The sequence below is a fragment of the Urocitellus parryii genome, chromosome 5 (assembly GCF_045843805.1).
Source record: "Urocitellus parryii isolate mUroPar1 chromosome 5, mUroPar1.hap1, whole genome shotgun sequence".
NCBI lineage: Eukaryota > Metazoa > Chordata > Mammalia > Rodentia > Sciuridae > Urocitellus > Urocitellus parryii.
Window position 1 is genome coordinate 149,199,657 of NC_135535.1, and position 26,608 is coordinate 149,226,264.

Below are 26,608 nucleotides of genomic sequence, written 5' to 3' on the forward strand. Positions count from 1 at the left end.
ACATAAAAAGCATCCACGGATACTGACCTTTGTGGCTGCATCCACATTGGCTTCTCTCTGTAGCAGTTCAGAAACAACTTCCACATGGCCTTCTTTGGAAGCAAGATGGAGTGCATTCAACCCATTCTGATAAAAAGGCAAAAGGAAAGCTTCACTGGGCGGGTTGAAAATAGAGCACTCAATGATCAGTACTAGAAAAGGGGATGAAATCATGTGCAGGTAAAAGGGAGAATCAAAATCTAGCAAGATAATCTCAGTGATATTTGCTTGCATATGTGCAGTGAGCAACCTAAATTAGGAGCAGGAGTACTTGAAAACTAGGTGGGCTGCTTCATTATTATTACTAAAATTACAGAAATTATAAAAGAATGTATGCTACCATTTCTGAACTTCTGACAAGCAGAGACTAATTTGATAATATCAAGCTGGTAAAATTTAACAGAAAAAAAAAACAAGAGGAGAAAATCTTCCTAATATTTAATGGAAGCTTTAACGAGTTTAAAGTCTAAATACTTAGAATTTGAATAAAACAAATAAACAACAATGACCAAAACTGACCTGATTGCAAATGTTGATGTCAACTCCATTTTTTATGTAGTCAAGGGCCTTTTCTAGATGTCCGGCCCGAGCTGCTCTTAAGTAACTTGCGTTGGCATCAGACTAAAACGAAAAACAAAATAAAAAAACATTTTGATGAAAAAATGAAACTAAAGTGCAGATTTATAACTACGGGGTTGGTAGTCTAAATTCCAATGAAAGCAACCGAACTGTTCTGTTTCTAACAAAAAAAGAGTAATTTTTCTGCAAAGTCACCAAGAAAATGGCAAGATCTTTACAAGTTAGTTTCAGAAGTGCACAAAATTACCACTTCTTTCATATTATAAATCATTCCGAATTGAGAAGGGAAATTGAGGCAACTTCAATCAATGTACAATTTACAGAGAGTGAAGAGGAAGCCTGAATCCTAAGCAATCATATTAGAAAGGCCTTGCTAATTCTCCTGTTATCTGAAATTTAACAACAATTTCAGTTTTCTAAATCTACCACAGCCAAATATTCAACGGGTCACTTCACAAAGATATTAACACCTTTTCTGTTGTTATAGTATTTAACAAGAATTTGAAGTTGGGTGTTGTGGTACACAACTATAATCCCAGCAGCTCGGGAGGCTGAGGCTGGAGGATCATGAGTTCAAAGCCAGCCTCAGCAAAGTCCAGGTGCTTAGCAATTCAGTGACACCCTGTGTCTAAATAAATTATAAAAAAGGGCTGGGGATGTGGCTCAGTGGTTAAGTGCCCCTGGGTTTAATCCCTGGCACCTAAATAAATAAATAAATAAATAAATAAATAAATAAATAATAAAGGAATTTGTAGATGATGATCATCAGGTGTATATTCATACAGGATTCAGCCTTGTTTTAGAATGCAGATGGAATTTCAAAAGCATGTAGAACAGCCTACTTGGAGTGTGAAGTGTCTTTTTGTACCGATTTTCAAGCTAGCTAAGACCACAGCCTGGAGAAAACCCCATTTGGGACAGCAAACAAAATGTAAAAACAGTAAAACAAGACGGGTAATTCATTCGCTGACAGCTTGCAACTCTGAATTACTGCTAATCTCAAACACTTAGATTGCACAGTTGAACACAACTACTATTAAAATCTTTAACAGAAAAAAGATAGTGAGAGAAAAAAACTGCAAAGTTGGTCCTGCAAAGTTTGTAAAGGAGTCTTGCTCAATGCAGAACAGTACAAAAGTAGTTTGGCTCCTGAAAGAGCAGACAAAATAATTTGTCACTGGTTATAAATGCAATCACATAGGGCATGGCTTCAAAGAGGAAAGTTTCCTCCTGCAGCCATATGGTGAATGCCCCTTCAAAGCCCCTGCTCAAATGCCACTTCATCTGTGAAGTCTACCAGACCCCCCAGGGCAGGGCTTAATGGCTCCGTGCTCCCAACACCTTAATTGTACTGAGCTCTTCTGGTTTTATCACAGAAGCATAGTTTTGGTATACTCATCCTCCCACCCTAAATTGTAAACCCCTTTAGAACAAGCAGAGGCAGATTAAGAAGCAGGCAACTGGAAAGACATCAAGATGCCAAGCTTTGAAGAACACCAACACATCCCTGAAAATGTAATTGACATGAAGGAAATTCTGTCTCTTGGAGAAGTCTTTCATTCTGGTGTAAATCAATCAGTAAGAACTGACCTACTCAGCACCTCAGAGGAGAAGCCACTGCCTCCAGGGTCTCCTCTACCCCTCCCCTTTATGGCAGTAAACTCTTTGAACTAATGAACATTTCCTCTTCCAAATCAAGGCTTCTCAATCTTAGCACTATTGGCATTTTGATCAGAATAATTCTTTTGCTGGGGTGGGGGGCAGTTCTGTTCATCATCCAGTGCTTGCTAGCATCCTTGGTCTTGACCAGCCAGGTATAGTCATATTCCCTATTTGTGACAACTAAAAATGTCTTTAGAATTGCCAAATGTCTCATGAAGGGCAAGGTTTCTCCAATTGTGAACTACTTTAAGTAAATGAAGATTGCTAGTTTAAAAAGGCTAACATCTCTAGGTTGTCACATGCCTTCATGTAGCACAATGCAGTGACCCGACCTACGTACGATATCCATCTTTTTGTTTTTCTTGTAACTAGAAGATGTAGGTGTCTATAGATGTTTTGTGAATGGCTGAATCAACAAACAAGCACACCAGAAATAACTGGTAATCAAATTATTTGCAGCAGGTATTTAAGTTGAGAATCTGCTATGATGCAAAGATGGACATCATATATCACAGATGAAGTCACTGAGCCAGGGGGCTGCAAGCACACATAGATATTACTCAAAATAAAATTGGAGTTTGAGTTAAGCATGTAAATAATCAGAGCAGAGTTAAGAAAAATGAAGACAATAAGAGAAAGTTTCAAATCGGACAAAGAAGGAATCATATAAAGTTTCCAGGAATTTAAAGAAAAAATGCAGTCTTAAAAGAGGTTTACGATAAAAGTATTGTGTCCAACTACAACTAAAAATAAGTAAATTTTTTTTTTAAAAAAGAGGTTTACTACTTCAAGGAGGTCAGTTTTTTGTCTATAAGTTCAGTTAGAATTAAATTATCTATGCAAGGCTGGCTCATTGTACCATAAAACATCACCATCTTTGTGCCTGCTCAATGACTTATCAGTAAATTTGCCCAGAAGGGCTCAGATGCTGTTCTGGGAACAAATGACATCAGCCTGGGTATTCAACTGCCAGAGATAACAACTGTGAGTTAAGCATCCCAAACTCTGACTTGAGGCACATAAAAACAACTAAGGAAGCTGCTATTGAAAAAAAAAAAGTGAGATAATTCAAGGAAAAAAGTCTTTGACTTGATTCCAGATTTAGAAAGATTTGGTAATTCCATGCACTGTCCATTTTCCTCAGAATTTTTCTACCCAAATCTGTAAAGCAAAATAAATAGATTCAGATGAGATAAACTTTTAATTCAGTGGTTCTCTACCTGATATATGAATTCTTTGGAGAATAAAAGAGTTAGGATTGAATTTTCTTTAATATACATGATCTTCCACATCCCAGTTGTGTATTTGTGGATTCAATGAACAGGATATTTAAAAAAATTTCTAAAAAATTGTGTATATTAAATATCGACACACTTAAAAAAACTTGTCTTTATTTATCAAACACAGTATAACTATTTATGTAGCATTTATATTGGTTTAGGTACATGTAATCTAGGAATTTAAAATATAAGGAGAATATACACAGGTCATATGCAAATATTATAGCATTTTATATAAGAGACTTGAGCATCCACGGATTTGTCTGTGGAGATTGGGGACAGTGCTGGTGTCCAATGGAAGACAATTTATGCCTATATCCACCAAATCTACATATGCACATATAACTTGCACCCATTTCATATAGCTCAGGAGTACTAAGCTAGACATGGATCTGTATTTAAGAAATCCTAATCTTGTGATAGATCCTCTGGTAGATAAGTTCATTATTTCTATTTTACCCAAAAGCTTTGTTATTAAAACAATTCTCTGTGTTAATTTATTGCCTCAGAACATTAAGAAATATAAGAAAGGACAAAAATTGTCATCACTTTTCTCGGCTCTCTGTTATATACTAACATGCTCGCCATCTCTAAACAGTAACTTTATACTTAAAAGGGCAAAAAAGAGGAAGAAAAAGAGTCAAAAGGCAGATGAAGGAGATGAAGACTGCCCTGAAGAAAACTTAACAATTTAGAGAGTGAAATTATTAAAGCCCACAGGAAAAGAACCAAGAAGTTCCTTCTTTTACTCAACCACCTGCAAGCAAGGTAGCCATCTTCCCTTCTTGTGAGTTCAAGGCCAGCCTCAGCAACTTAATGAGACCGCCTCAAAATAATGCATAAAAAAGGACTGGGATAAAGATTAGTGGTAGAATGCCCCTGGGTTCCATCACCAGAACGGTAAAAAGGCACACACACACACATACATAAATGTGACTGTTGATAAATTACTGTGGAAGAAAATCAGTTTCAAAGATAAATTAGGCTTTCCCATCAGATGGAGGAGGACAGTGCCTACGGTATTAGTCCTTGCGAAGATAAGAAAGAGGTTAGTCAACACTGTTTTTCCTTTAAAGACCAAAATCTGATGTGAGAATTCAGAAAACAAAAAGCTGAAGTACAGTGTAGTACTTGCTTAGCGTGGGTTCAAGCCCCACCATCATCAAAAAGACAGAAAGAAAATTTTATGTTTTATTAGCCATTTTACTACACAAAGAAGAAATATAAGTCTCATGGTTTTTCAAAAAATAGTTTCAGGGACAAAAATCAAGCATTATCATGAATTAATTTAATAACTTAGCATCTTTACCTAAACTGGAATATTGATATTCTGTAAAATACAGGGGTTAGAAAGAAAACGCATTCCCTAAATACCAATAAATAGTAACTTAATACTTCACACACCTCTTGCTATATGCTAGACACTATTGCAAGAACTTATGTTAGTTTATGTTATTATCATTTAATATACTATGTCTAATTGCATAAGTCCTTATGCTTAGCCTTATAGTAGTCCCTATAGGAGTTCTATGAAGCAGTACAGTGGGTTGAATGGTATCCCCTAAAATTTATGTCCATTGGGATCTCAGAATATGATCTTATTTGAAAATAGGATCTTGGCAGATGGATTTAGTTATGAGGTCATAGTATGTTAGAATGGGGCATAAGTCCATTTACCGGTGTCCTCATAAGAAGAGAAGACATGTGGATATATCAGAGAGAAGGTCACATTAAGAAGAGGAAAGAGATTAGGATTTTGCTGCCATCAACAGAGACCATCTGGAGTCACCAGAAACTTGGAATAGGCACAGAAGAAACCTCCATTAACAGCCTTTGGGAGAAGATGATTCTCCTGACACTCTGATTTTCAACTCAAGCCCCCGAGTTGTGAAAGAATAAATTCTGTTGCTTTAAGCCATTTAATTTGTGGTGGTTTATTATGGCAGACCTAGTAAACTATACAAGTAGGTAACTGTTAGTAGCTCCATTTTCTAAGTGAGAAAATGAACTGTAGAGAGGATGAGTGACTTTCCTGGAACATGTAGCTTGCGAATCGCAGACATGGAACTCAACACTGTGACTCTGGAGTCTGGGTTGTTAACCATTATCCCAAGAAAGAGATTAATAAAAGTTTGGTCTATTCTCTTAGTTCATTTATTCATTCTCCATCAGTCTATCTGTTCAACCACTGAATTGACGGTAGGTACTTTCAGATAGATTATCCCAGACCAGAATTCCTTTACTGAATTCATAATGAGTTATAGATCAGACCAATAGTAGATCCCTAAATGAAATGCAGATTGGAGGCTCAGTGAATGTATAACAGAGCTTGGATCCTTTGCCTCTAGCTAGAGGTAAGAGGGCAATCTCTGGGGCCTATTTATACTTGACCTGTCATTTCTCCACCTTTCTCCTAAAACTTTCCAACCACTGGGAACCACGCGAAGGGTCAGATGGTTTTTCCAGTAAGCTTCATGTTCCTTTTCTCTTCTGGGGACCTGTCTTTTGTCTACCAATGTATTTAGGTCTCTCCAAAAGAGAAAACAGAACAACCCAAACCCAAAACTTTCTTCTGATTTTTTTACCCAGCACCTAGATCATTTGTAAGCAGAGCTCTCCTCTACTTCTCAGTGTAGGAGACTGATGAGGAACTGAAGCACTAACGGACTGTACCTACTTTACTATCCTAACTGCATTACTAACAGTGTTACCTTTTTCTCATCTGTCAAATGAAATAAGGTACTATAAGGATGAAATTAGACAATTTATGTCAAGAGATCAACCAAGCAAGTCCATAACAATAAGAATTTTATTTTTAGGTTATCCTTTAAATATCAATCTTTTTGAAAGATTAGTTTAGGCTTCACAGTTTATACCTTTTACTCTAATTCATATTTGCATTTCTGGCAATATGGCTTCTCTCCATAATTAATAAATGCCTCTTGGTGCAAACTCACCAACCAAATCCCAATCATCAAATCCTATGGCATTTAAATCTCTCCAATCACAGAGCTGAACTGAGAGTAGATCACCTCCTTTTTCTTGAACATCTTCTTTTTAGCGTCTCTTATCTTTCTTCACTCGCTTGGTTCTGCACAGCCTCAGTCTATCAGTGAATACTGGGCCTTTTCAAAGTCAGAACTCAAATTTCTCTCCTTCCTCTGCTTTCTCTCAAGCTGATCTCATGGCTTGCAGGGCTTCCTCTACTCTCTCCAAGCCCAACACTGGGAGTCCAGTCTCTGCTCATCCTTATCCCCATACGTTTCGACTTCCACGTTCTACAACTCCCCCACCTCAACAACAGCAACAGCAACAGTTCACAGACACATGTAATGTACCTGCCACTGCAACTGGTTACTAAAATAGACGTGAAGGACAGATTTCTTTATTTCTATTTAAAGGTCCCAGGATGACTGAGGCTACCCAGGTATACATCCTTTATTGTGACTGATTACTACTTTTGTTTCTTTCTCTGAACCAGAAAATTACATAAATACATCCTACCCATTATGCAGTCCCAGGGCTTTCACTTCTCCATTTTCCATCTAAAAAGAACACATGTCATAGAAACAAAAGAGTCCATAAGATATATATGAAGAAAAATCATGAAAGAAACCCCCATATACCTATCAGTCAATGCAAGTATCAAAGTTACAGGTGGCTTTGAAGACTCCCCTAGGGATCCCCTGATCTAGTTAATCATTCTGGCACCATTCTTAACATTCTTGCACGTGTCCCTAAGCTAAACATGACGTAGTCGATGGTCTCAGTACTCTACATAAGTGGAATCATACATTATGAATCCAACTGTGACATGCTTATTTTGTCTAATGTGTTTCCCGGAGTCTTCCCAGCTGACACGTAACTCCAGTCAATTTATCAGTGCTGCTGTAGAAGATTCTATTATGTGATAGAACACTATTTATCCACGGCAGAGTTGATAGATTTTGCGCTGTTTCTGAGTCTGCAGTGAAAGATGTTGCCATTAATATTTGGCACCATAGCACAATGGTACACGAAGACAAAAGTTTTTAAAGGTATATACCTAGGATCCTAAAAGCTGAATCATTGGCTATGTGCCTTTTCAACTTTAATTACCAATTGCTTTAGGAAGTGATTGCACCAATGTACATTTCTGTCATTGGTGATTACTAATAAACACAAATTCCTTAGAAATTAATCTTCGGCAATTCTTTAGCCCCTAGGTTAATATTACTGTAGTCCCAGAAGATTTTTGAGGTTGCTCCTGCCAGTTGCCTACAGGTATTATCAATCCAAGGTTACTTTGAAAATAAATGCTTGGCTTGAGGGCTTTTTGTTTTTTTGGTTTAAAGACTGCACAGATAAATTTTGATCTCAAACTGGTAGAGTATGAGTAGTTCCTGTGGTCATGAATTCTCAGGGGAGATTTTTTTTCCAACAGCCTCAGAGTCAGGCAAGTTTCTGGTATATCTTCTATAAGATGAGTTTGTTTCCTGTTTACCTAGCTATTGGGAACCATGACCTTTAACAATCAGCTTGATTCAGTGTCTCTTTTAGACTGTACACCATGGGCATGACCTAGACTTTGTCTCCTGTGTTCTATCTGTGCCACTAAGTAAAACTGGTTCTTCCTTTCACATCATCTTTGATGTCTGCAAATCCCTTTATTTTTAAAGACTAATTCAGAGATGCACTCCTAAAGACTTGTAATTTTTCTGAACACCTTAGCTTTCTCTATAGCTGAAAGTATGCTTATTCTTTTAAGTTTTTCTTTGCTCACCTTGTACCTTGGCCAGCTCAGTCAACTGCTATATGATGCCCAGATCATTTTTAAAAAACCTCTAGGAGGTTGTAGTTGGCTTAGTTGAATCTGCTCAGAGCACTGAACAATGTTCAGGAGTTCCCGAGTAGCTACTGAGGTTCCCACAAAGTCATGACAAGGAGAATAGCTGAAATTTATTCAGTATCCACTGTATGTTGGGGGCCTTACTAAGCATTTTACATATATTATTACAATGTGCTATGTATTATTATATGCATAGTTATTATTTCTTTCTTAAATATTTAATCAAGATAGGAATCTTCACTACAGAGGCAGAAAACTAAAGTTTGTAGAAGTTAAGCTGCTTTCTCAAGGTCATCCGGCTCAATAGTAATCAAAGATTGAAACCCAGGATCATAAACTCAGGATTTTTCCTTAACACCACTGGTTTTCAAATTGGGTTGTGCAGAGCCCTGGAGTTGGGGCACACCAGGGTGCAGAGTGAGTACCACTCAGTGAGCAGTTACATGAGCCTATCTTCAGCTTCATCCTAAGTAGATTGACTTTCTTCTGTTTTATATATTGGTGTTTAATGATAAATTTGATTTGTAAAAATGTTTCCACTTTTAAACCAGTTTCCACTTTTAAACCAGGTACTCAATCAACTTCTAGGACATAGCCTCTTTAAAACCTGCCCCCCACCCATCCACATTCCAGCCTGAAATAAGACATGGATACTACTCTTAAAGGTGATTTAGACAGTTTATTATTTCTGGACTGGTCCCACAACTACCCAGGACTGTGATTTTACCCAGGACATCCTTGTTGCTAGTGGTCCTCACTACCCCCCTACTCCCCAGTGAAATCTCCCATCAACAGACTCCACTACTGAATCCTAGGTCCAGCTCAAAGGCCACATCGCATCTGCTACTTTTCTTGATAAACACTGGACTTGACCGGTTCTCTCTCTACCTCTACAGCATTTGTTTTGGTCTGCTTGGGTATCGATAGTCCTACGAAGTTGCACTATTAACTCTTTTAGAGATCCTTGTCTCCACCTTGAGGAATGCAGCTATTGCTTTCAATGACCTTAATAATCTAAATGTTTAAACCTAGGCCAGGCACATATAATGGGAATTCACAGTAGAGCACTGACAGAAGTTGGTGACTAATAGAAACTTATCAGGAAGAACCATTTCTGCATCCTGATTATACAGCCAGGAGGCAAGACTTCAGCAGGGCACTTAGTTAGGGAGAGACAAGGAAGAAAAAGTGGGTAGAGGTATAAACATGGAAAGTTTTAAGGAATGGTGAATAGAAGATGCCCCTGGGAAGGAAAAACAGAGGTTCAGGGAAGGCTTGGTATGCCAGATACATCTGATTTAACATTGCCATAAAGATACTAGGAGGCAGTGAGGAGTTTTGATAAGTGCAAAGACATCATTAAAGCTACATTTATCCCAATCAGTTGACAGCATATGTGCACATGGGAGAAAATGGAGATGAGATCTGCAGGTCAGTGTTGTCAGTCCTCCATGATTCAAGGATCTCCTGGGGAGAATTAAAACACGTATGAGAGTCCCCATCCCACAGACTGATACTCAACTGGTCCAAGTTAGGACATTTTGATAAATGCAGCTCAGGTGATTCTAAAGTGTAAGCTGGGGTAAGGGACCTTGGAGAAATGAATAAAGAAAATATGACAGTAAAATACTATTCAGCCTTTAAAAAGATGAAGTGTTACTTGTGATAACATGGATGAATCTGGAGGAGTAATGTTAGATAAAAAAAAAAAATACAAATACCATGTGATCTTACTCACATGGCACCTAAAAAAGCTGATCTTACAGAATTCCAGAGTACAACAGTGGTTACCAAAAGCTGGGGAGGGAGGGTCAGAGAGCGCTGGTTAGTAGGTACAATATTATAGTTAAAGGAATAAAGTTCTGGTGTGCTTTTTGCACAAGGATAACAATAGCTAACAATAATATAGATTTCATAAAAAGAGAGGATTCTTAGTGTTCTTATCACAAAAACATACATGTTTAAGATAAGAGATGTGCCACTGACCCTGATTTGATCATTACACCCTATACATACTGACATATCATATCATAACCCAGAAAGACCTAAGATTGTCAACTACAAAATATTAAAAGGATTATTGTGTGTGCTAATGTGATATGGAGATTTGGGGACAGCAGTGAAATGGAAAAGGACTGAGGTGTGAGACGTGCTGAAGGTGTGCCGTCAGACTTTTCATTGCACATAAAGAGACATTAAAGACCCAAAGCCAGATTTTAAAATTTGGCTTTCAAAGATTTTCTAGCTTTCTGCTCCACTCCTTTTCTTACTCTTCTATGCCCTGGTGAAGCAACATTTTTATAGTCAGAAACAAGAGAAGTAAGACTTTTCTTAGTAGCACTGAGTAGTCATAGTTGGTAAATAAACTAATACAAATTTGCAAATAATTCTTAAGCATGAAGGGACTTATGGTGTGTGTGGTGGGGTGACTGCTTACCAAAATCCCCAAATCCTCTATTTTGTGATTTCTGACACCAAATACAGTTTCGAAGTATAAATGGAGATATGTTGCAGACAACTTTTCAAAATCCAAGACACGTGTTTACTCAAAACAAAAGAACTTCCAACAAAACCAAATCAAGCGATTTGAGAGTCTCATGGTTCTGTGATGGAGGCTTTGGACTTGGTCGTGGACCTGTTCCTTGCCCAAGCACATGAGAGGGGAACAGGCAACAACAAATGGAGATTTCCCCACCAGACTAGAGCTGAACCACTGCCTATCCACTGGGATATCCACACAGTGCCCAGAGTTTCCAGATACTATAGTTGAAGATATTGTGTGCTGATATTTTATAGTTGTCTTGTACAGTGATTTAATTTCCCACCAATTTCAAAAGAATGTTACCAATTGCACAATCTAAAACAAATGTGACATTCATGCTACAATCTGTGGCTTGTCAGTAAAAACCCTGGGCCTTTAAGAAGGTTGGCATCTCTTTTTTTTCCCCCAAAGGGGTAGTGAGGTGTATGTCAGCATTTTTTTTTTTTTTTTAAGGTATGTCTCTGTGGGTAGGACATGGAGATCTTAAAGGGGAACTTTGTGTCTTTCACATGGCAAGTACTTAAAAAAAAAAAAAAACTTGAATGGGTTTTAGCTAGGGAAGACCTTGGGTTAAACCAGATTTATTCTTTTTGATTTAATTGCTATCCAGTAACTGGAAATTTTCCAGAATTTTCTATCCATAAATCAGTCAAAAGAGGAGTAGAAGGGGGTGGTAATTTAACCAGTAATAAATATGCTTCCAAAGGCTATCTATATTTGTCATCATCACTATCAAAACCAACTGCAGGGAAGTGCTGTCTCCACAGATTCTCCCTGATGGCTACAAGGCTGCCTTTGTCCGCAAGGATTCAGTTTGGTAGTAACCTCAGTTCATCCCTGAAAATGAGGTCACCGTCCCCTAACACATGTTAGGCATGGTTAGCATCCTGCACTGGGACCCCGGCCAGGAAGGCCCCTGCTGTCGCACATGTCAAGCCTGCTGGGCGTCTGTGCACAGTGGCCCCTCTCAAGCTGAAAGGCAAAACACATTCCCATCTTTATCTCTAAACAGAGGGGAGTGGGAATCAGTAGAAAAACAGTGCCGGCAGCCTTTTGTTTTTGTAAAGGCAGTGTTTCTAAGAGATACTGTGTGCTGATAAAACCCACTCTCTTTCAGTCTAACCAGGAAGACCCAGAAGCCAGGCCCTCGGAGATGCTTTTTCTCACCCCAGAAATCAGACCCCTAAATATTTTCCTGGACACCGATTAGAAAGAGAGAGATCTTTCCACAGGGGAAAATAGTGGGTATTGGTGGTGGGTATTTCCAGTATTTTCCAGCACAAAGTTGATACTGTTCAACAGCAAAACAGCTTTTGAATTTGCAATTTTCTAACAAGTTAAAAAGAGCCAGTTTCACCTGACTCTCAAGGGGCATAAAACCTACATGTATCAGAGGAAGAGAGTTTGTAAGGCTTAATAATATAAACTCAGTATAGTAACATTTTGTTTCGATTTGTACCAGTCTATAAGAGAATTTCAGACCATTTTGAATTAGAACTTATGTTGTCCTTATGCTGCTGTGGAACTTGCAAGGCATTGATGCTGTGGATACAGAGTATTATGTGTTAGGCAGGATGCAATAAATGTTAGGAATTTGTAGAATGATATAACTAGATGATAGGCAAGTTCCCTTCTGCTCTAAAAGTGCCACGGTACTATAAAATGTGTACTCACTCGTTCTTGCTGCTAATGGTAAGTGGTTAGTTTTCCAAATGAGCAAAGAGTGTGGCTAGGGTACCTACCACAAAATGTGAAAAGAGGTATGGCTATTTATCCAAGGTATTTGTAAAGAACAAAATTAGTCATTCACTTTATTCCATTCAAGGGAAAATATTAGGACAGAAGAAGTTTGTCTTTACTTTCATAATGGTGTAACCATATAGCAAGGACATGTTAACTTGAAAATTAATTATTTATCTAATTATTCTGAAATGTAAAGATGTCTATAAATAAGCATGGAAAGTGGCCACAGATGGAGAAACCTTTTCTCAAAAGTATGCTCAGCAGGTATGTTAATTATCAGACTGGTTTGACACCTCTGCTGGGTTTGGACATGTTTCAGGCTCTCTTTTGGGATAAAGAAATACAAGAGAAGCAGTAGCACACTACTTGGGAAAGAACAGCCCCCTTAGCAGAATTCTCAGTGCACAGTGATTCAGAAGCTACAACAACCCTAGAGAATTTTCCTTCTTTTTGAAATCTACACAAATACAGAATATTAATAAAAGGAAGATTTAGGCCTTTCAGAAATTTTAATCATATTTATTTCAGGAAATTATGTTCCCCAATGAGTTAAAATAAGAATGCAATTGAAAGTTTAAAAAGCAGATAATGTTGCCTTGTAGTCCGTAAATTTAAATTTGGTGCTGGGCACAGTGGCGCATGCCTATAATCCTAGCGGCTCAGGAGGCTCAGGCAGGAGGATTGAGAGTTCAAAGACAGCCTCAGCAGCTTAGTGAGACCCTGTCTCTAAATGAACTATATAAAAAGGGGTGGGGATGTGGCTCAGTGGTTAAGTACCCCTGGTTTCAATCGCTGGTACTTAAAAATAAAAAAATATATTTAAATTTGGTGAGTAATGGGTTCCCCAAAACCTGAACTCCTTTTCTGTTTGTCAGGCAGAAAGCTGGTGCTAAACAATAACAGAAAGGAAAAAAAAAAAAAAAACTATAGCTACTGGGATTTGGCCATCTCTTATTCTATGCCTGCTATGAATAAACTCTGTTTATTGGCCATCTCTTATTCTATGCCTGCTATGCTTCATGTAGTTCATCTGTCTTGATTATTTCCCACATGAACATATCTTTCAGGAAATTCTCTTTACTTTCCTCTTAAGTGACCTTAGAAATGTGTGATGTATACCCATGCTTCCCAGTTTACCAACAAAAGTGGCTAACTTAACAATCAGGCTCTCCTAGCCTGGAAGGATCCGTAGGTACACCATAGCACGCCTCCAGGTACAATCTGGGTGTAGTACCATGCACAGCATTATGTATATGCCTTTGACTCACCTCAACCATATTTACTACATACTCTCAGTGTGCGGAGCTGGGAACTAGTAAATAGGCAAGCAAATGATTCAACCTTAATAAAAAGCTTGGGTTTTACTGAACAAAAAAATGTGAAATTTTATTTTTAACAAAATGTACCTTATTTCTGAGATAAATAGAAGTCACCATATCATCTCTTTTGTACAGAAAGGAAGCAAGTGGAGAGAGATGTGATTTGCTTAAGTAGAGAAATTGCTAAACAGAGAATTTGGATTCTATGGATTTAATGTTCGTCCCAAAACATCATGATACAAAAATGAATTAGTCTATAATAGTTTAAATCAATAAAATGGTTTGGCTTAATTTCTGTCAAACCTCTAGGTTGAATGGGATCCACCAATTCTACTGGTCCAACCGCCTTTCACCTGACTATTGTTCATGTGTATTTAAACCTGGTTCACTCCCCATACTTGAAGAGAGCTAAAAATGACAACTGTCTCTCTTAAAACATAAAATTAAGTGGAACAGCAACATGTCATTAAAATCTGACAGTCTTTGAGGGCTTCTGTTTATAAAACAAATACCAAAGTATTTCATAGCTTTTCTAAACAGCAGCAATAAGTGAACTGTAGAGGCCCTTAGAAATAGACCCTATCATAGTAAGATACTGCTATTTGTCACTTAGAAAATACATAACAGCAACTTCTGGCATAATACCCGGTGGATTATATAAAATGCAACAACTGCTTGGGACTTTTCCATTTATTTGGTATGTTATGAATCAGAGCAAGGACGTCAAGACTTCGTGTTTAAGGATTCTTATTATGTAGGAGGTATTGGCATGAGTCCTGAAATATTTAATCCAGGGAACTATTCACATCTTAAATATAGCAACTGAAAGTAGTGATAAGCTAAAATTGGCCTAGGTAAAAGGAGAAAAGAGAAAGTATTTACTTGAAGAGATGAAAATTTCCTCAAGTTTTTTTTTTTTTTTTTAAATTTTAGATCAGGAAATAAATAATTTAATTTTGAGTGTGGATAGAGTTAATGTTGCAAACAAATATTTTCTTGCAATGCATAAATATACTCTATGTGGTGAAAATCAGCCAGGAAATTACAATACATAGGACTTCAACTTCCTGGTCAGATAATTAAAGGCCTGGAGTTTAAAAGCCCAGAGGAATTGAAGGGTGGGACCCAAGGCACCAGAGGGAGAGGAGGCGTTAGCTAGTGAGAGGACGGGTTCTTGAATTTATCATCCTAAAATGTGTGCCAGCTGGTGCAGCTGGAGCCTGGCTGCAACTGTTGATAAATTAAACTATCGCCTTTTGGGGGGCTTGTAGGGAGAATGGTTTCATATTAATTTTTAAACAAATAAACCAAAATGCTATTTTTTTTCTGTTAAAACTTTTGACATATGACAACTGTATATATCTAAAAGGTATAGTATAATAATTCAATACATTATACAATGTATAATGATCAGATCAGGGTATGTTTAAAAATCTTCATTTCTAGTTCAATCTTGGATCAAAAAGAGATTTTAGAAGTCCTTCCTGAAAATACAGCTAAATGAAAAATTGGGGGGGGGGTTGTTTGTTTTTGCATTGCTAGGGGTCCAATTGCTAGGGCCTCTTGCTTGCTAGGAAAGTGTTCTAACACTCAGCTACTCCCCCAGCCTTAAATAAGTTTTTACTGAATAAAAATGTTTTGAATGGGGCTGGGGATGTGGCTCAAGCGGTAGCGTGCTCGCCTGGCATGCGTGTGGCCCGGGTTCGATCCTCAGCACCACATACCAACAAAGATGTTGTGTCCGCAGAGAATTAAAAAAAAATAAATATTAAAAATTCTCTCTCTCTCTCTCTCTCTCTCTCTCTCTCTCTCTCTCCTCTCTCACTCTCTCTTTAAAAAAAAAGTTTTGAATGATTACCATTAAAAAAAAAGAACCTTACTTTAAAATAAGGTCAGGTCACTAATGAAGTCAAATGGACAGACAGGCGGATGGGGGAACCTTACATAATCTTCAAGTGACATTTATATTCCTCCTGGACAAGCTTTGGAATGGAAGACAATAACAGCTTTACAATGAATACATGAAAAGGGAGATCGAGAGAGAGAACAAGAAAGTACATAAACGTGAAACAGATCTTTTAAGAGGTGGAAGTTCACAGTAAAGATCAGGATTTTTTATTATGCAAAGTGAACATACACACAGGAGTGGACTTACTCCCAAAGTCAAGGTAACCATGGGATCAATAGTTACAAATAGTTACAGTATGATAGTGGCCTTCCAGCCCTATTACAGTCTTATTACAGATAAAATATGCTATGAAATGTACTGAGAGCAAAGATTCCTTTTGAAGGAGTTGCCCTTTATGTAGGAAGAGGAAGGTGTTAGTTTAGAGGTACCTGCCATGTGGTTTTCAAGTGTTTGGAGATGGAAAATGATGGGTTAGTCTAGATCTATCAGCAAGTCAACACAATTCCATGATTTCAGAGTTCAGACTCTGAACCCAGATACTTCAGTTCACAACCTGCCTCTGCACTTCACACTGTTACCACAAGCAAGCTACTCAATACATTATAGTCATTTCCTCACCTGTAAAAGGAAAATAGCAGTAAGATTTAACTCCTAAGGCTATTGATATTAAAGAGGCAATATGTGCAAAACAGAGGGCCCAACATACATTTGGTCCCCAGTTAATATTATCTTTTAAAAATTATTTTTTAAAGTTAACATTCTAGCTTGTTTGGCTATGATTATGACCATAAGAATCAAGAGAACATATCTGACCACATATGGACCGAACCATGAACTTGATCTTATTTGCCCAATTCTTTTAGCTCATAAACTAAACACACAGGAGTTCTTGGGTCGCACTCTGAGAGTGGCTGGTCTATGGCAAAGTTTTCTAAGATTGACCTCATGATACCAAAGCCTGATAAGAGAATAATTAAAGAAAAATCCACAACTGAGCAGAAAGGCAAAGTCTAAATTAATGCATTGCTGCTATTTTTGCAAAATATTCTGATATTTATTACTATTTTTGCTCCTTGGATTCAGTCTTCATCCTAGAGTGTTTCCAGGTGTCCATGTCTGCACACTCCAAATACTTGGACACTACACATTTCTAGCAGATAGCAATGCCCTCAGAATGTCAACTTAAAGTTCTTGGAAATGACACATGAAGAATAAGCAACAAATCTCATAGCAAGTGGTGCTTCCAGATCAGAAAGATAGCATGAAAATCTTCACAGACAACTTGTCATTGTTGTGTCAACACAACTACAGATACAAATCCTTTGCTCTGGGAACTTCTAGACTAGAAATAACAGTCTGATTTTGGTCACTGAAATGGAAAGTTAACTGGTGTTTTTCCTTCTTTAAAATATTTTAAAACATTTGAATATTGTCTCTTGTATGAATAAATAGTAGCTAGAAGGCCAAAGTAATGAGAAGTTGTACACTTGTAAGAGGATTTGTTTTAAATTCAAACAAATGTTTACTGAGTGCTTAATATATACCAGTCTAGAGACTGAAAGATGAGTAAGACAGTCTATGTTTAAAAATCAGAAATATTCAAAGTATAATTTATCCTAAACTTGCATTTTCCAAATATGATAAAACCACTGAATTACAAAAACATGATAGTCAATACATCAGAACAATGTTGAGTTAAAATAATGAATTCAAAACTGAATAAAACTGAAGCGCATCCAGATTTTGTGAAACTGTTTAACATTGACTTCTACCTTTAAAAGTGGTTGCCATCATTCATTTATTACTAAAGAGGAAAAATGGCATGTACATCCTAACATTGTTCCCTGTAAATGTTTGCTATCATGTCTACATATATCTTTGTTTCATATAAGAGTAAAATAAAACTCAAATAATTTATAAGTTATTATGCTTACTAGGTAAATTAGTAACTAATATTTGCCTGATATACATTGAAATTGATGTTATATAATAATTATCAACAGTTCAATTAGAATACACAGATAGCTTTTGCAACATATCCTGACAACCACAGTAAAAATAAATGAATAAACAAATAATTGCACTGGGACAAAGGGTTGGAAAATACATATTTACTTTGTGAATAAAAATGCCTTAACATTAGAAAAAGAACATTTAAAAATACATGGCCTGATACTTTTAATTCTTTTATTTTGCCAATATTGCTTTAATGTGATAAGAAACTATTAGACTTACTGTATAACTAACAGTTCTCATTTCGAAATAAGAATCACTATAGTTTAAGTAGCATAAAAGGCAAGTTTGGGGTTTCTTTTTTGAGTGTGACTAAATAAATTATCCTATTTGCCCCTAATTTCCTAAATTATTTAATAAAACAGATTCTTCTAGGAGTTAAATATGTATTTATTACTAAATCAATTATTGAAAACCATAGGCAAAATAGAAGAAATTAGAGTTGGAAGACAAAATAATACCAAGAATCTTGATTTGATATTATAGAATTCCCTTACAGGAATTAAAAATAATTCATATCAGTTGTTACTGAATGATCTTATCATTAGTTGTCTCTAAAATGCACTTTAAAATTGGATTCTTTTTTGGCTTTGTTCAATATTAGAATTTAGAAGTTTTAAAATGAGTATTATTTAAGAGTTTGAGCTTAAGAGTTAACTGTTCATCAGTACTTTATATCAAAACTAGTTCTTGCATACAGACTTGATTAAAAGCAACCTAGGAGAGGCTGTTTCTAACATTAGCAAAAGTACACATTTACCTTTCTAGAAGGTATGTGTGGCAAATGTCTCATGTTAACAAGTTGTAAAATCACTAAAATTTATCCCCCAACACAGACCCTATAATTTTGTAGAAAAATCCTAAACAACATATGGAAACCACAAGCTAAACAGAGTAAGCAGGAAGAATTATGATTATTTGTGAGAATGTAGTTATCTACTATACCCTTTTAGCAAGGATTTTATCCATAGTTCAGCTCATGCAGATAAACTGTTCAGTGTTCCATTCAAGTCAGAGATGAAGCCAGAAGAGAAAGAATTCTTATTCATTGTCCAACTAGACCCAGTTCGGCAATAGTACATGCGACTCTATTGTGACGGGACTTCTCTGTGATCTGTGTCGGGTCACTACCCTTCCAGAGTTACTGCTTAGGGCATGATAATTTCAAATTCAGTCTGTCATTTTATTACACATTTTTAAAACAGCATGCCCACCAAAACAGAAAATGCTGCACATATGGACTGAAATCAAATGCTTTCACCATTCAGTTGATATATTCTGACATGAGGCAAAAACGAGATGGTCTACTCTTATTTGGGCTTTCCTTTTGGATCTCAGATCTGTTAATTCATAAAAGGCCAGAGCTTTTTCAGGTATGTTTGTTAACATATGCTATATCTGCGCTTGGCTCAGTCATTTCAAAGCAATTAGTAATTCTTCAAGCTAAGTCTAAGTCATTTATGATGATATGTAACATTTTCAGTTATACAACTAATGGAACAGAAAACAATCCAGATTCAAAAACATAGCTCATAATTTATTAGTAAGTTGATTTTCTTTTTCTGGAGTGACATGATTTTTAGGAGCCACTTACCAATATGCTTTATAGGGAGTAGGGAAAGGGGTTATTACTGGGGAATTAAACCACGGTCATTTAAGCACTGAGTTATACCCTTGGCTCTTTTTATTTTGAGATGAGGTCTAAGTTCCCAGGTTGTATGTTCCTCAAACATACAATCCTCTGCCTCAGCGTCCTGAGTAGTTGAAATTACAGGGAGATGCCACCAGACCCAGTCAATATGCTTATATTACTAGTAAATTACAATGAGCACTAAGGCCCCAAATTCATGAACAAGATTCACAGTTTTATCTGAAAAGGCCCTTCTTGGAGGCATGTAGAATGTTTGGGAATTCTCTCTTAAGTTAAAAATTTCAAAAATTAGCTGTAATACAGCTGTATTTCACAAAGTTCATAAAAGGTTGATATTTTAGCAAAAAGAGTAAGAGTACAAAGATTAAAACTAAATGCACTTAAAGTAAAGATAAAAAATTTGAAATTTTTTCCCCTAATACTGTGCAATAACAGTTCTTTTCTCAAAACCATTAGCAAGTCTGCGTACCTCAACAAGCACCAATGTTCTTATTTTTCTAATGTGCTATTCTAATCATTATGACTATTTCACTAATTTTTATTTTTAACAAAATGTTCATCCTGTGTTGAGGGGATTTAATGTATTATATTAATAGCAAATAGTCCCTTCCATTCATAGTATATATGTGTTCTTATGGTTGGATAACTGATATGAACTGAAAGGGCACTTGAAATCACATGAAATCCTCAACAACACCACATTTGGAACAGTATTTTGTGAATCCCCCAGAATCCAATATTTTGAAATTTTACAAACACAAAGCAAACATTTACCTCTTTTTTCAGTAGCACCCCCTAAAGGGGGAAAATGGCTTATGGTGCCAATTCTTTAAATTATCAAATGAGAGGGCTTGCTTATATTTACTTATGATTCTATTGAAATAGAAATCAAATTACATTTTCTAATCTCAAATTAAGTCCTACATCTAACACTGAGAAGTTTCAAAGACAAATTTTTACTCTATGATACCTTCTCCCCCAACTAGAAAATTTCATAAGAATATGAAATATTCTTATATATGCTATATCAGAGAAAGCTTGATTTGAAAGCCTTCAGGTTTCTAAAGTAACATGCAACCACTTAAATCTTACCAGACCCTCCCTGCATTCCTCATCACCCATTCTTTTTCATAATTTCTTAAGTACCCTCTTATGGCCGACCTTAGCCAGATGCTCTCCAAATTACATCAGGGGGGAAACATACCTAGAGTCTACATCTGAACAAAACAGAAAGGTCAGCCACTGTCCTACACATATTTAACTCAAGCGATTCATTATTATTATTATTATTTTTACAGGTTAGTTTCCTCTTACTCAGCAACATACCCCCCCCAAACAAAAACAAAACAATTCACAGCTAAGCAGCTCTTGTATAAGGAAAATGCATTTCATTTGGAAGCGATAAATGCTTACTTGTTCTGGGAAGCCCTCTCCTTCTTCCACAGCCATTCTCTGTGGCCAAGCATGAAACCTGATAACTCAATTAGTTAACACTTTGGACAGAGCATCACATCTAAAAATATCTGCTTTGGGAAATGTAAAGGTTTCCCCAACCTCCTAGTAAGGAAGCCGGACTGGTCAGAAGTAACTGTTTAAATGGGAGGGGTGGGGCGGGGAGAGACCAGAGTGGGCAACCTTACAAACAATGTAGTACCTCCCAGAATTCCCCACGGACTTACCATATTTGTGGCCTCCAGTCAAGCTCTGTGTATTTAGTCATGATATGTGGAATACCAAAAATAGCGGGGCAGTCAGCTGGGGAGTGTCCCCTGGCTGCCTGGAATCACTCATGAAACCAGCTTTTGTCATTCTGCTTATCAGCACTTTCCTCTGCGTGCAGGCTGCTGTGACATTCCTTCTAAAGACAATGCCACCATTTTTTCCTGTCTCCCTGGAATCCAGTCTGGCCTGCATTTCACTCTTTGGCTTTTTAAACCTTTAATTTCTTTACGGATATGTCGCTATGAATGCACATGTGTACAACACACAGAGTGTGAAAGCATACTTTATTGTCAAGGAAGGTTACCTTCTAAACTCAATTTCCTTCTGCACAAGGGCAAATGGAGGTAGTTGATGATCATTCTTTTACAAATACATCCTCTGGGATATGGCTTATTGGTAGAGCATTTGCTTAGCATGCATGAGGCCCTGGATTTCATTCCCAGCAACAAAAACAAACCAAAAAAAACCCAAAAACCAAAAACCAAACCACTCCCCCAGCACTATACAAAACTCCTGTCTATAACCCAAGCCCCGAAAAAGCTGGGCATGGTGGCACATGCCTATAAACCCAGCTACTCTGGAGGCTGAGGCAGGAGCATTGCGAATTTGAGGACAGCCTGGGGAACTTAATGAGACTATCTTAAAATAAAAAAGGGCTGGTGGTTTAGCACAGTAGTAGAATGCCCCTGGGTTCAACCCCCAAGGCTCAAAACAAACAAACAAAATAACCCCACCAACTCACCTATCCCCCACGAGAAAACACAACTCATTCAATGCTTTTCAGATTGGAACACACAATATTTTTACTATTCTTGTACTTGAAGTCAAGAGAGAAGCCCTAAAAAGATCTCATCATTATAATAATTTGCCTTTCGTACTGTATTTAGTTTAGATCAATAGCCAGCCCCCAACCCTTTGAGATTTCAAGGAAACTGCCATGGTGGACACAGATAAACTTTAGAAATGTCTGTGTGTCTATCCATTCAAGATAAGTTTACACAGAGCTAACTAAGTGCTAGACACTATTCTAGTTACTTGTGTGAGATGGAGTTAGAAAAACAGTGAGCAAAACAGAAAATCCTTGCGCCTTGATGAAACTTGTATACAAGTTTACAATAAGTATGAAAGTATATAATAAGCCATAAACATGATAAATTAGTTGAGTTTTCAAAGATATACCTACTATGGCAAAAAACAGAGCAGGGAAGGGGGTTCAAATATGTAAGTTTAAGGGGTGGATAGACAGGTCTTAAGATTAAAAATATTGAATAGTTAATAATTAATTTTACCAAAATATTTAATCATTAGTATTTATTAACTATTATTAATAAGATTATTTATACTAATATTAGATTAAATTATATGAGATTTACATTTTTCTTCTTTTATTTTTCTTGCAAGATGGAGTCTTGCTATGTTGCTCATACTGGCCTCCAACTCACAGTCCTCTTGCCTCAGCTTCCCAAATGGCTGAAATTACAGATGTGTGCCACTGTGCCTGGCAAAATTACCAATTTTATAGGTCGAAACTAGGTGTATACTAGCAAGTTCATGTAGTTTGGAATCATAGTTATTGTAACATTGCCAGGCATGCAAGGCACCACATTACTTTCTTTACCACATTACTTTCTCAGTTATGTGGTGAAGCAATTTATCTCGATATTTTTGACCAGTTGGTAAGTGAGATTTGGACCTCATTTTATATTTTTCTAAATGTAAGGTTATCATTGGCAGAAAGTAGCAAACACATGACTTCTAGGTACCCCATGCCATTTAAAATATTTCTAAATTAGCAGAGCAATCTTGACTAACAAGAATACAGCTGGAGGCATCATAGTACTTGACCCCAAAAACATATTACAAACTACAATAATCAAAACAGTATGGTATTGGCATAAAAATAGACATGTAAAGAGATGGAATAAAACAGCCCAGAAATAAATCTATATGTCTATAAACAACTGACCTTCAATAAGCATTCCAAGAACACAGAGTGAAGGAAGGATAGTTTCTTCAATAAATGAGGCTGAGAAAATTGGATAGCCACATGCAGGAAAATGAAATTGGACACCTATATCCCACCATACATAAAACCAACTCAAAATGGACTAAAGTGTTAAAAATAAAATCACTTTTTCACATGGCCCTAGGCAACAATTTTTTTGGATATGACATCAAAAACTTAGACTGCAAAACCAAAAATAAATTAACCAAAAATAATAAAGACTACATCAAACTAAATAGTTTATGGACAGGAAATGAGACAATCAACCAAATGAAATGGTAGCCTATGGAACAGGAAAATATTATATGTATCTAATAAGTAGTCAATATCCTTAACATAAGGAACTCATACAAATCAATAATGGAATAAAAAGACAAAGCAACTAAAAAAATGGGCAAAGGATCTGAACAGATATTTCTCAAAAGATGATAGAAAATAGTCAAGAGATGTATTAAAAGGTGATGGGCATCATAAATCATCAGGGAAACGGAAGTGAAAACATGAGATGTCACCTTACACTTAACAGAATGACTTTCATCAGAAAAGACAAAAGGTAACAAGTGTTGGTGGGAACGCAAACTGGCACAGACACTACAGAAAACAGTATGGAATTTCCTCAAAAATTCAACATGGAACTACCTTATGATTCTGCAATCTCACCACTGGGTATATACCCAAAGGAAATCAAATAAGTGTCCTGAAGAGATATTTGCACTTTCATGTTCAGCATAGCATTATTCACAATAGCCGAGTTATGGAAACAACCTCAGGGTCTGTTGACAGATGAATGGATAAATAAAATGTGGTATATATTCACAATGGATTATTTGGCCATAAAAAATAAAGTGCTGCCATGTATGACAATATGGAAGAATCCAGAAGACATTATGCCATGTGAAATAAGCCAGAAGACGAATACTGCATGACATCACTTACATCTGAAATGTAAAGAAGTTGAACTCACAGAAATAGAAGAGTCTTTTCCTGGGGCTGAAGGAGCAGGAATGGGAGATGTTGGTCAAAGGGTACAAAGTTTTAGATATGCAAAATGAGTGACTTTTGGAAACCTGTGTATTTACAGTAACATGAATATAGCTAACAATCTTGTATACTTGAGATTTACTAAGAGGTTAGTTTGTTTGTTTGGTACTATGGATTCTCCTGCCTCAGCCTCCCAACTTGCTGGGATTATAGGCATACACCACACCAGGCCTGGCCATAAGCTCTTAACACATATAAACACATGAAGAAAATGAGAACTATGAAAGGTGATGGATGTGTTAATTACTTGACTGATGATTATTTCCCAATAGATATGTGCATATTGAAACACTAAGTCATACACCATAAATATATATGCTTTTTATCATTTTTATTTTATCTCAATACAGATGGAAAAAAAATATTTGAACGAGTTGCCAACATTTGGAAATTTGGAGAATTCACATCACAATGTGGAGTTCCAGGTCTAGCTTGTTCACTGCTGCAGTACACATCCTCTTTTCCTCCCCTGCCTCATTCATTTACATAATGACCACATCCTGGCTAAGCCATGTACATGCTGGAAACCAGGTTCTGGCAGGGAAACCCTGGAAAGGCCTTACCCTGCTTGCTCTGTGCCTATTTGGGAACTGACACACAGTGAGGTGCTGACAGGGACATCTTGGGAATACAGGAATAATCTGACCTGCCTGCGGCCGAGGTGGAGTGGGTAGAGAAAGGAGCTGGAAAGGCGAGAAGTGTCAGGGGTTGATGCTTTGGAGATGCATAAAAATCCTCAATATCCCAGGTAGGGCTCTACCTGATGGAGGGAAAATTCTTCTTCCATCAAACCTCCACATCACCAAGCCTAGCTTTCTTGCCTAAAGACCCAGACCTTTTTCTCATGACATTTGCCACTTTTTTTTGGTTGCTATGCCCGTCTTTCAAATCTGTTACCCACCTGCTTTCTCAAACCAGGGGCCCTGGGATCAAAGTTTGTGGATCCAACAGACAGTCCTTAGCATACACAATGGAATCTGAGAGTGACATGTACCTAGATGGCCTAGGTCAAATGCCCGATTCTTTCTATTAACTGAGACCTCCTTCAGGAGTTCACTTCTGAGATCACTCACATACTTGGAAATCTAATCATGCTTACTGGCAAGGCGCTGGTCCTCCTATCTAATTGAGACTGCTCCTACCAGATCTTTTTTTTTTTTTTTTTTTTTCCCCATCATCAGTGAGGAGAGAGAACAGCAGGTATTCGTCTTTTGAACACTCAGCATTACACTGTCACTGAATTATCCCCTCCCCTCCAGCCTTCTCTTCCCCAGGACACACAAGCCAGACTGAAGCAACCTTTCTCCAGAGCTCTTCAGAGAAAAGCACTCTGTAATTACACTAAGTAAGAAGAGCAATAATTCCCATAATTGTGTCTTCCAAACCACCCCCTGGCCAGGACATTTTGTTTCCCTAACTCTCATGGTGCCTCTCACAGATACTGCAGCTGCAAAGGAGAAGCAGGGACAGAAGCTAATGTCCCTTGCCTGCACCATCCATGATGTGAGAGACTGGGAGTGCTGAGAGAAAGCTGAACTTTCTACAGTGGGATGCAATGCAAATATTTTCTACCTTACTTTATGAGATCAAGTGTGCCCTAGTCTCAAGGAAAGCCAATATTTACAACTTCATTTTTACACAGAAGAGAAACAGTCAATTAAATCACATAATCTCAGCAATCATTTAATTTGAGCCCTATCATTTTAAAGATGAAGAAATAGAAGCCTAGAGCGATACCCATGTTGGTACATTGTGCATTAATGATATTGCTGTGCCTAGAATTCATAATGGGATTCCTTTAACAAGCAGAAGGACCTAAGGTATTGACACAGTGATTTAATTTTCGAAGTAAGAGCCATTTTTTAAAAAATTTTCAAAGTACATGGATACTATTCAATAAAGGAAGATAATACTCATTTAGAATTATAGTATAAGTACTTCAAGGATTTAGCTTTTGGAAGCTCAGACTAAAGGATGAAAACTTGCATCAGGCTGCTTGAGAGAGAGCCACCAGCCAGCCCAAAGGATATCCTGGTAATACTTTTCTAAATGGATATTCAAAAATATGGGACTGCTTTGAAGTCATAGCCTTTCCCACCAATCTTAGTTGGAAACTGAGACTCTATCATGAGTAGATTTATCAAGACATTCTGAATTCAGAGTCATCCCAGCTGTGAATGGCCAGGAAAGTTATCTGTGTAAGGAGAGGATGAGGTCTAGGTGGCACAAGGGGCTGGTGCTGGGGATGCTGTGAGCTGCATCTCCCCTTTTCACC

General features: G+C 37.2%; 1 protein-coding gene across 1 annotated transcript in view; it reads right to left on the reverse strand.

Moving 5' to 3' along the window:
• Ank3 (ankyrin 3) overlaps positions 1-26,608 on the reverse strand; it is a 323,355-nt gene that overhangs the window by 224,645 nt on the left and 72,102 nt on the right. The window contains exons 2-3 of the mRNA XM_077799312.1: positions 559-660; positions 28-126 (exon numbers count right to left, since the gene is read on the reverse strand). Of these exons, the coding sequence (XP_077655438.1) occupies positions 28-126; positions 559-660 (201 nt within the window). The remainder of the gene's footprint in view (positions 1-27; positions 127-558; positions 661-26,608) is intronic.